The sequence below is a fragment of the Castanea sativa genome, chromosome 1 (assembly GCF_040712315.1).
Source record: "Castanea sativa cultivar Marrone di Chiusa Pesio chromosome 1, ASM4071231v1".
Taxonomy (NCBI): Eukaryota; Viridiplantae; Streptophyta; class Magnoliopsida; order Fagales; family Fagaceae; genus Castanea; species Castanea sativa.
Window position 1 is genome coordinate 85,585,424 of NC_134013.1, and position 12,547 is coordinate 85,597,970.

The 12,547-nt window shown below is 36.5% G+C and overlaps 1 protein-coding gene and 1 long non-coding RNA gene across 2 annotated transcripts; one reads left to right on the forward strand and one right to left on the reverse strand.

The window, feature by feature from the left end:
* Positions 1-7,471: 7,471 nt before the first annotated feature.
* LOC142617002 (uncharacterized) lies at positions 7,472-12,330 on the reverse strand. Its single transcript, XR_012840896.1, has 2 exons — positions 12,055-12,330; positions 7,472-8,383 (listed from the first exon to the last, which is right to left on the reverse strand). It is a non-coding gene; the product is annotated as an uncharacterized LOC142617002 (long non-coding RNA).
* LOC142616996 (putative xyloglucan endotransglucosylase/hydrolase protein 13) lies at positions 7,602-9,216 on the forward strand. The gene is made up of 3 exons (XM_075789712.1): positions 7,602-7,880; positions 8,213-8,406; positions 8,585-9,216. Exons 1-3 carry the CDS (start codon positions 7,602-7,604, stop codon positions 8,994-8,996), a joined length of 885 nt encoding a protein of 294 aa, XP_075645827.1. The 3' UTR covers positions 8,997-9,216.
* Positions 12,331-12,547: the final 217 nt, after the last annotated feature.

Genomic DNA, 12,547 nt, shown 5'->3' on the forward strand with positions numbered 1-12,547 from the left:
ATTACAATGAATCTCTCGGCTATGAGCTTGTTAGAAATTCTTTGTTCTTCGTGTTCTTCGTGTGTTCTTCGTGTTCTTCGTGTGTTCTTCGTGTTTGAAGGTTTGTGGTGGAAGTTCTTCGGTGCTTTAGAGGCTTGATTCCGTAGAGCTTCGTTGATTTATGGTTTGTTGAGGTTTCTAGAGGCTTTTGAGCTTGATTCCAGTGAACTTTGAGATTGAGGAATATGATTTGGATGACTCCTCTTTGATTGTTCTTTGTATTTGAAGGTTTGTGGTGGAAGTTCTTCGGGGCTTTGGAGGCTTGAATCCGTAGAGCTTCACCAATTTGTGGTTTGTTGAGGTTTCGGAGGCTTTTGAGCTTGATTCCAAAGGTGAACTTTGAGATTCGGACGAGTAGTTTGGATGACTTTGCTTCGAATGTCGTCGTATTCGAGGTTGAAGTTCTTGAATTTCTTGGAGGCTTTGAGGTTTGATCTCGGCGAGCTTCGGTTTACGAACTCAAGATATCTTCTTCCTTCTGTCTCAGTCCTGTCTGTCTGTTCTGTGTCCCCCTAAATGTTTTAGGAAGGCTTCTATTTATAGGAGTTTAGGGGTAGGTGAGCGACACGTGGCGGAGTTTGATTGGTCCGCTTATGTCATCGCTTACACGTGCTGAGTGCTTGTGTCACTGCTTACACGTGCGAGGCTGCCTGTGTCATCGCTTACATGTGCTGAGTGCTTGTGTCACTGCTTACACGTGCGAGGCTGCCTGTGTCATCGCTTACATGTGCGGAGCTGCTTGTGTCATTGCTTACACCTGCTGATGCAGTTTCATGCCTTTATTTCAATGACACTTGGCAAATTTCTATTGGTTTCTGAATAGTGATGGCAAAACCTAGCAGCAGTACGTGGCGCTTTGTAATTGGTTGTATTTTGTGGACTTTGGTAGTATGATGTGTCAGCTTGTGATAGGTCGGGAATTTTCCCTCTCTACAGCATCCATCAAGGAGAAGAAAAAAGTAAGAAGGGACTAGGGTTGACAGGGACGTATGGCCCATAGCACAATGTGACATGTGTACGTTGGGGAGGTAATGTGGATTGAGTAGGATGATTAATTTGAGGAGGGTATATCGTATGAGATCAACAATGTTAGAAATACTGAATTCAATATTATTGTATTTCACATTGAAAGAATATACATGAGTGCCTTTATATAGTAGGCATATGAGTGCAGTACAAGTAAATATGAGTACTATACAAGTAAACTAGTTTGGGCCTAAAACCCACAACACTATACATGTTAACAGCCCCCCTCAAACTCAAGGTGGATGTGAGACCAACTTGAGGTTTTCAGCCAAAGTACGAAGGCGTCCCTTAGGATGTGACTTGGTGAAGATATCTGCAAGTTGATCTGTAGAGGAGACTGAGATTAGCTTGAGAGCACCATGGACAAGATGATAACGGATAAAATGACAATCGATCTCGATGTGTTTAGTCCGTTCATGGAAGACATCATTGTGAGCAATATGAATGACACTCTTGTTGTCACAATAAAGAGGAGTAGCAGAGGATGTAGACACACCTAAGTCTTTGAGAAGCCATCGTAGCCAAAGAAGCTCAGATGTGGTATCAGCAAGGGCACAATATTTTGCTTCAGTACTAGAACGGGCCACATGAGTTTGTTTCTTACTTCGCCAAGAAATCAGAGAAGAACCAAGAAGAAAGCAATAACCAGTGGTGGACCTGCGATCAGTTGGATCTTCAGCCCAATCGGCATCAGAAAATGCACGGAGAACAAGAAGAGACCGAGCAGAGTAGAAAACACCATGGAAGAGAGTGCCCTTTAGGTACCGAAGAATGCGCAGAACAGTAGCATAGTGAGTCGATCATGGAGCAGACAGATACTGGCTCACCTGGTGAACAGCATAGGAAATGTCTGGATGACTAACAGTAAGATAAACTAAGCTGCCAACTAAGCGTCTGTAAAGAGAGGGATTAGACAATGGTTTTTAGATAATGCATCAAGTTCCTCTTTCATTGCAATCTGCCATAAAGGGTCAGTGGAAGCCTCACGATAGGTGTGAGGCTCGTGCAATGTAGCAAGGGCAGTGTAACAATGATAGTCAAGTAAATGTGCAGGAATGGACCTTACCCGAGTTGAGTGACGGGGTGGAATGTCTTGTACATGATCTTCAGGCGGAGCAAGAGCAGGGGAACCAAGATCAAGGTTGGGTAGCTCGTCTTCGACATGTTCATCTTCCACCTGTTCATTAAAAGGGGAATTAGGAAAGGGATCAAGGATTTCTGGTGGTTGGACAGAGAAGTTAATAGGAGAATCAGGAGCAGCTACAGAAGGATCAGGATCAGCTATAGGAGGGTCAGGAGCAGCTACAGAAGGAATTTGCGTCTCATCTGGAAATAGATCTAAGACAGAAGAGGAAGATAAAGAAGCACGGAAGTGAGAGAGCTCGACAAAGAGGCGATGTTCCCAAAAGACAACATTGCGGGAGACACGAAGACGATGAGAAATAAGATCATAACACCGATACCCCTTTTGAGTTTCGCCATAACCAAGAAAACAACAAAGTCTTGACCTAGGTTCAAGTTTGTTATGCTCATGTGGCTGAAGAAGAATGAAACAAGCAGAGTCGAATGAGCGTAGGTGGTGATAGTCTAGAGGTGACCCAAAAAGGCGCTCATATGGAGTTTGATTTTGGATGACAGGACTGGGAATGCGATTAATAGTATGAACAACATGAAGAGCAGCTTCGCCCCAAAAAGGAGCAGGAACTTTGGCAGAGAGAAGGAGAGCACGAACAGTGTCAAGAATATGACGAAATTTTCATTCGGCTCTACCATTTTGCTGAGAGGTACCTGGATAAGTTAGTTGATGAACAGTGCCATAGGAATGCAAAACAGCTTGGAAAGCATATTGAGTGTACTCAAGAGCATTATCAGATCGAAAAATTTTGATACGTTTAGAAAATTGAGTTTCAACCATTTTTGCAAAATTAGAATACACTTGCAGTTATTCAGAACGATGTTTCATATTAAAGATCCAGCTATAGCGAGAGTAATCATCAACAAAGACAACAAAATATCGAGATCCACCAATACTAGAGACAGAGGAAGGTCCCCAAACATCAGAATGAATAAGGTCAAAGATATCAGTGGATATAGATTCACTAGAATTGAAAGGCAAAGCTGGTTGTTTTCCTAATTGACATGAAACACAATCAAAATTTTCTGTAGACACTGAACCTAGCAAACCTCTAGAAGCCAATTGTTGTACACGGGAAGAAGATGCGTGACCAAGTCGAGCATGCCAAAGAGCAAGAGAAGGAATAGAAGAAACTGCAGCAGCTGCGGCAATAGAAACAGGAGCAACAAGTGGAAGACGAAGGTTGTCCACGGGAAACATACGCCCAACTCTGGGACCGGTCCCTAGCTCCTGTCCCGTCCTTGGATCCTGCACAATACACCCAGAATAATCAAATATGATTCGATAACCCAACTCAGCTAATTGTCCCACAGAAAACAAATTGTAAGAAAGGTCAGGAACATGAAAGACCCCAGAAACGGAGAGGTTGGAGGTTGAAACGGAACCTATGTTATGACCAGACATTGTGGAACCATTTGCTGTGCGAATAATAAGAGGGTGTGGTGCAGGTTTAAGTTCAGAAAATAAGGACGAGTGAGGTGTCATGTGATTGCAACAAGCAGAATCCATAAGCCAAGAGGAAGGAGACATACCGGACAAAGCTGAGAAAGAAGAGGAATAAGATGCATTACCAACCATACGAATGACATTGGCGATGATGTTTTTAAGGTCATCTGTGGTCATGGTGAAAGTGCGACCTGAAGACTTAGACTGTGCAAAGACGGGAGCCATTGGTTGGACACTCTCAATGTTAGCAATAGTGGCAGCAGAAATTGAAATAGCTTATTTATTGCACTGAAAGCAAGTCTCAATATTATGGCCAAAACGTTTGCAAAAATTGCAAAAACGTTTGCTGGATTGTCGGCGACGATTGTTGCAAAAGGAAGAAGATCTGTCCTTATTCTTCATTTAGAAGTAAAATTTGCAAAAATGAAATCTACGCGAAAAACTGAGTAAGGAGAACCAGGACTGCAAAAAGTCAACTCCAGAAAAAGTTAACGGTCAACGGTCAAAAGTCAACGGTCAATGGTCAACAGTGACGTGGCAGTGACGTCAGCAGTGCACTGGAGGATGACGTTAGCGATGATGTGGCATGATGATGTCACCTAAGGCTGACGTTAGCAGGAGCAGGTCTGGCGCGTGGCGGCGCGTGGGCGTGTGATCTTCAGGGCAGAAACTTTGGGCGGCGCGTGAAGGCGCGTGGAGCCTCCAATGACTGTGAGGGTTTCACGAAAAGGTAGATCGGAGCAAGACGATCTTCATGGTACCTTCGGAAAATTTTTCGGAGCAATATTCACGGCGGTGCCGAAAAAGGCAGTGATCTTTGCAGTGTTCGAACTCCTCAACGGCGGCTGCTACAGGTCCAAAACCTGAGGACGATGTCTAGAAGACTCGAAGGTTCAACGGCGAAAGGCCGTGGCAGTTGTTGTGACAGCGGAAGCAATATTGAGAATGGAGTTACACCAATAAAGACAAGACTGCTAAGAAAAGGTCAGAGCAGTGGTTCTGATACCATGTTAGAAATACTGAATTAAATATTATTGTATTTCACACTGAAAGAATATACATGAGTGCCTTTATATAGTAGGCATATGAGTGCAATACAAGTAAATATGAGTGTTATACAAGTAAACTAATTTGGGCCTAAAGCCCACAACACTATACATGTTAACAAACAATTAGATGGATTCATTTTGAATTTTGATGCCTCATAGAAATGGGAGTGAAATTCAATTTGGAAAAGACATAAGCACCTGCAAGGCGGTAAGATATGAGAGAAATTAGGAATTTTTGAAAAGGAATGCCAAGAGTTTGAATTTTTATACACAACTTGACTCGAGATTGCCCCTATATATAGTAGTATCAACCATCAAATGATTGTAAAATATTGATTAGTTGACATTCCTATATTTACAGTCCTCGAAGTGTGATTGAGCCTAAACCCCGTTGTTGAGTTTGGATATATAGATATAAGATACGGGTGGGAATGACGTTCATAAAATGTTTAAATATAAATTATTATTGTTAGAGAGAAATTAAAAATATATTTATTAATTAGATAATAATAAACAACTAGTCTTTTTACACATCTTTACTCGTGCTTTGTGAGAGACTTTACTATTTTTAATAAAAATTGAACATTTATAAATTATACCCGCAAGAATGGGAGGAATAAATTGAATAATCCTACAATTTAGAGGACAAAATTGATTTTCAAGGAAAGTTAGATGGTGAAATTTGTAATTTATCCTAAAACTTATCTTAAATTTTTTAGATTGGTTAATAGTGGGGAAGGCAGAGGCAGAGTTCCAATTACAAACATCTTTTATTTTAGTCATATATATAATAAGATGGCACTACAAGAAAATTGGTTCTTTTTTCAAGTGTCAAAACTCATATATGTATATGTATATATATATATATATATATAGCCAAAAATTGAGAGAAAATCCAATTAGATTCTGAATTGGATTCTCAATTTTGCGCCACCTGTCCATCTAACTTTTTTGTTTAGTCAATTGAGTTATTGGGTTCAAAATCTGAAAGATTATCCATAACTTTTCTCCATAATCCCTAAAAACCTTCAAATTCTCTCTCTCATACCCGTTGATCACTAAAGGGATTTTTTTCACCTTCATCATGCTTATCTTCAAAGATTGTCCTTCTTCCCATCAAACACAAACACCTAATATTTCTCTCTCTCATCTCTTTCAAGTGCTAAAGGTTTCTAAAACACTAAATTTCTACTCCATTTTAAATCATAACACATTACTATTGCTAATAGAATAAGAAATAGTCCCCAAAAACCAAAAACTAGACTAAGATCTTTTTACAGAAAAAAAAAATGCAAACTAAACTACTTCAATTCGATGCACTTCATCTCTTTTTTTTTTTTTCTTTTAAAAAAAATAATATTAATAACATTTAAAAATCTTGTGCATTGCACATGTTACATGCTATTTTTTTGTAGTGTGAAAGGTCAATCAATAATCCAATTGGATTCTAATTGAGCCCCAATTTTATTCCAAGTGTACTTAATTCCAATAACACTTTAGAGTTTATTTTTAAATGAAATACAATCATGCATCTTTTTTTTTGTTTTTTTGAGAAAAAAAAAATTCATGCATCTAAACATAGAAACCATAACAAGACTAAGTTTGAATTTATGTAATACCATGAATATATACAACTTGTTACTCAGTCATCTATGAAATACCATGAATGAATAATCATTTTTCTATATATATATATGTGTGTGTGTGTGTGTGTGTGTGTGTGTGATTATTCTTAAATAGGTTTAATGAGGGTGGGATTCTATAAAATGAAAAATAAAATTTTTGAATGAAGGTAGAACTTGGACAATTTTAAATTATTCAATTTATTTTTATATCCTAAATATGATACTTTTAAAGGGATACTTTTTTTTAAAAGAAATAAACACATGCATGCACACATAAGAAAGAAGGTATGATGTTTTAACACAAAGACACATCATGAACTTTACTCACATTTTTAAGAGATATTTTGTCTTTGTTAAATTTGATTAATTTGGAAGTATAGAAAAGTGGAGAACAAAAAGTTTTATTTCTCATATATATGGGTATAGATATAACGTGATATTTTTTTAATTTTTATGTCGGTATAACGTAAAATTTTTTGAGAAAGAATACTAAAAGTATTATTAAGAAAATGCAGCCAAATCAGCTAAAATTACATTAAGGATGTGTGGAAAAAAATTTTGTTGCTATTTGTTTTACTTATCCTTCGTACTATTTTGATTTGGTTAGTAATGTTGAGATTTGTATAATTTTAAATGATTGAAAAGGTATTAATTTGTTTAATTGAACTCATTCTTGATATGAATTGAAAATTCAAAATAATACATTTAACCTCAAGTAATTTATTGCTAAACGACAAATACTTTTTTTTTCCTTTAAAAAAATATTCATGAACAAATACAAGTCAGCCCAACCCCTTATAACCCCCATAAACCTGAACCGCACGTTTGCCCCATCTAGGAATACACGCCATAAGGCCTAACCAAGTCGCCACCGCCACAAACCAAAGTATTATATATCATTATGAAAACTAGGAAAAATAAGTAACAAAATTATTTTGTATTTTTATTTTTGAGATGGGTAAAGTCAAAGGATATATTGCTATTTTTCATGAACTACGCTCCCAGAGACTAACCTCATATGATAATTAATAATAAGCAAAGGGAAGGCTTTGTATATGTGAGGACCCTAGCTAGCTGGATCATGGAACCCCACTAACCCTTTTGTAGTTGATTACAACTACTCATTTTACAACTCACTATTTTCTAATCAATGACTACGAACCTTCCAAGTCTTTGTAGTATATAAATTGCTATCTATTGTATCAAAATCAAATCATTATCAAGGTAGATTCCAATATCATTGTCTCTACCGATTACATTTCCAACCAGAAAAAATCAAAAATGGCTTTTAGTCCTTCAAATGCTTCGGTGGGGCTGCAAATATCCTTGCTGCTAAGCTTTTTCATGGCTGCATTTGCTGGTCCATTCCTCGATTCCTTTGACTATAATTGGGGACAGAGTAATTCTCAGATGCTCAACAACGGAGACCTCCTTACGCTCTCCCTCAACAAGGAATGTGGGTCAGGCTTCGTGTCCAAGAATCAGTATGTTTATGCAAAGATTGACATGAATATCAAGCTTGTTGCTGGCAATTCTGCTGGAACTGTCACTGCCTACTATGTAAGTATATGCATATTGCCATAGAGAAATAACTCTTACACATATGTTAACACACAAAAATGTACACACACACAAGATTTAATCTGAAATCATGACAACTTCATTTGAAATCATGGCTTCATAGTTTATATCGCGTGTGTACATTTGCGTGTAATAAACACCTCCTTGCCAATAACCTTTAGGTCAGTTGATAATTTTTTTAATCCTTCAACAAAGTCCAAATTTGAATGTATATATGTCTATAAATCATGTATATATATTGCATTTTGTGTTTTTCCCTGAATATTCTTCATGTATTTTCCCTTGACTTACAATATTTCTATGTGCTCCAGCTGTCCTCACAAGGGCAATACCATGATGAGATAGACTTTGAATTCCTGGGAAACCTAAGTGGTGATCCTTACATCCTTCACACAAATGTCTTCGGCCATGGCCAGGGCAATAGAGAACAGCAATTCTACCTTTGGTTCGATCCCACTGCTGATTTCCACACCTACACCATCCTTTGGAATACCCAAGCAATTTTGTAAGAACACATGCATATCTTGCACAATTGCATTATATGTTAGACTTATGATTAAATAATTAAATTTATTATTTTCTAAGAATTTACTATTGCACAATTTATCATTATACTTGTGAGTTTCTTGATTCCACGCAAATTAACTCTATATACTTTCTTCTTCTTTTTTTCTATATTTTAGCTTCTATGTAGATGGCATCCCCATTAGAGAGTTCAAGAACCTTGAGTCAAGTGGTATTCCTTTCCCAAGTTACCAGCCAATGAAACTATACTCTAGTATTTGGGATGCTGATAACTGGGCAACAAGAGGTGGACTTGTCAAGATAGATTGGACCCAAGCACCCTTCACTGCATCCTATATGAATTTCAATGACAACAATGCTTGTGTTTCATATTATGAGACCATGACTTCTTGCAATACTCCAAATTCTAACCTCAACAACAATGGTTGGCTCTGGCAGACACTTGATTACAGTGACCAGGGGAAGCTGAAATGGGTTCAGGACGATTACATGATCTACAATTACTGTACAGATTCTAAGCGTTTTCCTCAAGGGTTTCCCCCAGAATGTTACGTCAACAACAAGTACTAGATGGGATGCACTCATAGTTTCTCCCTCTCTTCCATTTGATTTCCATAATTCCTTTTTGGCTTTAACTTTTCATTTTAATTCCATTTGATTTCCATAATTCCTTTTTGGCTTTAACTTTTCATTTTAAATTATATATTACATTTGTTTGTCGTCCCAAATAAACATTGAATATTTTTACTGTGTGTCATAGGATGTGTACAATGGAAGAGCTAATGTTATCCCTATGTGATTTGGAATAAAAAACAATTTTGGAGTAATCTCATAGTGAAAGCTATTGTATTTATACATGTAATTGCATTATAAGTTAATGCATTCTTGATCTATACAACAACATAATAAATCAAATATTCATAATGTGATACCCTAAATTGTGTGAATTTAATTGGATTGGATTATTTAAGTGTGTTGCATACATGGGCATGTGCTGAGTCTTACATTAGATGTTTATTAGGTGGAGCTTGGGTTTATAAATATTTATGAAGTCTCCCAATTGTACCTTGACTAGTCTATTTAGGGTATAAAGGCAAATCTTGCTAGCACTTTCCTTGAATTGTTGCACAAAATTTAAAATCCTAGCATTATTTAATATGCAAGCACCATCAAGTTCAAATAACCCCACATTATCACACCATAGTGCCCCTACAATTTTGACAATAGAATGATGCATCATCAAGAGACTTCCTATTATGTTTTGGAAAGTTTTGTGGAAGTTCATGTGTAGGGAATAAGCACAACTTGGTAAATTTTTCCATACCAGATTTTTCTAGCAACTAAGCAAGTAAGAAATATATCACCATTGAGAGAGATGAAGTTTAATGATATTGAATTTAATTGAAAGTAGCCTCAATGCCAAGAACGTAATGAATGGAACCAAGATCCGTTAGTACTATGACTAATTGCTATTGACAAAAATATCATCCACATACACAAGAACATATGTTCAACTGTTCAAATGTCACAATGACAGAATGTGAAAAGCGAAGTATCACGTATTTGGTAGCAAAAAACCTTGGGCCATTAAGAAGGTAGACAACCAATAAGGTTGGGGAGGTAATGTGGATTGACTAGGATAATTAATTTGAGGAGGGAATCGTATGAGATCAACAATAAGATTGACTCGTTCTGAATTTTGATGGTTCATAGAAATTGAAGTGAAATTTGGAGGAGACCTAAGCATTGGTAAGATATGAGAGAAATTAGGAATTTTTGAAAAGGAATGCTAAGAGTTTGAATTTTTATACACAACTTGACTCGAGATTGCCCCTATATTAGTATCAACTATCAAATGATTCAAATCATGTAAAATATTGACCAATTGACATTTCTATATTTACAGTCCTCGTAGTGTGATTGAACCTAAACCCCGTTGTAGAGTTTGGACATATAGATATAAGATACATGTGGGAAATGATGTGCATACCATGTTCAAATAAAAATTATTATTGTTAGAAAGAAATTAAAAAAATATTTATTAATTTGATAATAATAAACAACTAGTCTCTTTACACGTGCTTCATGAGAGACTTCACTATTTTTAATAAAAATAGAACATTTTTAAATTATACCCGCAATAATAGGAGGAATGAATTGAATAATCCTAAAACAGGACTGAATTGAACTTTAGAATTTAGACAAAATTAGAGGGTGCAAATTGTAATTTAGCTTAAAAATTATCTTAAACTTTTTAGATAGGTTTTTTTTTTTTTTTTTTTTATGAAAATTTTTTTTAGATAGGTTGATGGTGGGGAAGGGAGGAGACAGGATTCCAACTACAAACATCTTTTACTTTAGTCATATATAATATATTAAGGTGGCACTACATGGAAATTGGTTTTTTTTTTTAAAGGATTAAACCCTCAAAAAGGGTGAATTGAAACAAGTCCAATTTTTCAATCAATAATTCAATTGGATTCTAATTGAGCCCCAATTTTATGCCAAGTGTACTTCCAATTATACTTTAGAGTTTATATTTAAATGACATACAAATTCATGCATTTTTTTTTTTTTTTTGAGAAACAAATTCATGCATCTAAACATAGAAACTATAACAAAAGTAAGTTTGAATTTACGTAATACCATGAATCAGGGACCGAGCTAATTTTGGACGTGTGGGCAGCGCCCCCCCCCCCCCCCCTAACAATTGGGTTCAATAAAATTACACTTAACCCTCCTTAATAATATCATTGATCTTTAAAATAAAATTAACAAGCCCAAACAAAAATTACCGATAGCAAACTTAAGCCCAACTAGCAACCCAAAACAAACCCATGCAAGACTAAAAAAAACAAAAAAGGAAAAATCTAAATCAGATTCTAGCTAGGAAAGGAGAACACCCACGCGGCCACACAAAGACACCAAAAAAACAAAAAACAAAAAACAAAAAACCTAACTAAAGACTAAAGCGAAGAGAAAAGAACACCCGACAACACGCTTAAGACCCAAAAAAGGGGGGGAGGGGGGGAAATAGAGAGAGAAAACCTAAGCGGCTAAAGAGAAGAGAAGAGAGATTTCGGTATATTTCACATAAGCAGGTAGGAGGAGCAGCGGCAGCACAGCACCGCCCCAGCCACCCAGATTTGGTATATTTCTCTCTCTCTCTCTCTCTCTCTCTCTCTCTCTCTCTCTCTCACACACACACATATTTGATGTCTAGTGCAGTGCAAAATATTGTTAACGCTTTGTTAGTTGATTTGATCATCTGGGTTGTAATTTCTATAACTAAATATAAATATCAAAGATTCAAACAAAAAAAACAAAAACAAAAAGGCAAAGATTCCAGCACAAAATACTAAACCTCAAATTTAATACAAAACAGAAAACAGAAAACCATTGAATTTCTTCTAATAAAAGATTCCAGCAACTTAATATTATATTAATTCTTTCTATCTCTTTCTTCTTTGATTTCTCTGTTTCATTTTTTTTTTTTTCATCTCTAAACAAAGACAAATAATCAAAACACAAAACACAATCTAGTTCTCATAAAAGTAATCAAATTGTAACACCAAACTTGAATCAGAACAAGAGGAGAAGAAGAAGAAAAAAATAGACAGAAGCAGACCTGACCCAACCTGGTACGCATCATGCACTTGGAGGTGGGGAGGAGGACGAGCGGCGGTGAGTGGATGATCTCTACCGACCTTTGCAGCGGCGGCCATCTCTCCCTCCTTCACTCAGCGAGTTCCGTCTCCGCGTTCTCTCTCTCTCTCTGTCTCTGAGTCTGCGAATTCTGTGTGTCTCTCTCTCTCCCTCTTCGCGTGTGTGTGTGTGTGTGTGTGAGATGCGAATAAAAGTGAGTAGATAAAGTTGAGGTTGAGAGTAAACACAAAACAGTTGTCAATCCTTGGTTTTCTTGTGTTTTCTTTTTAAGAGTAACTGTGTGGAGTGTGGTCTTTAAAATTAGATAGGCTTTAAAAAAAAAAAAAATAGAAAGTTAGTAAATAAATAATCTAGAAAATAAGAACTAGGCAACAATTAATTGTTTTTTATAAAAATTTTAATGAATAAATTCATTCGAAATTACATAAATTTCATAAATGAAAACTATGACCATT

Excerpts from the sequence above, each read along its gene's own strand:
- LOC142616996 (XM_075789712.1), top strand. The coding sequence starts at position 7,602 with ATGGCTTTTAGTCCTTCAAATGCTTCGGTGGGGCTGCAAATATCCTTG. Across the intron at positions 7,881-8,212 it reads GAACTGTCACTGCCTACTAT|CTGTCCTCACAAGGGCAATA; the intron begins GTAAGTATATGC and ends TATGTGCTCCAG. Across the intron at positions 8,407-8,584 it reads TGGAATACCCAAGCAATTTT|CTTCTATGTAGATGGCATCC; the intron begins GTAAGAACACAT and ends TCTATATTTTAG.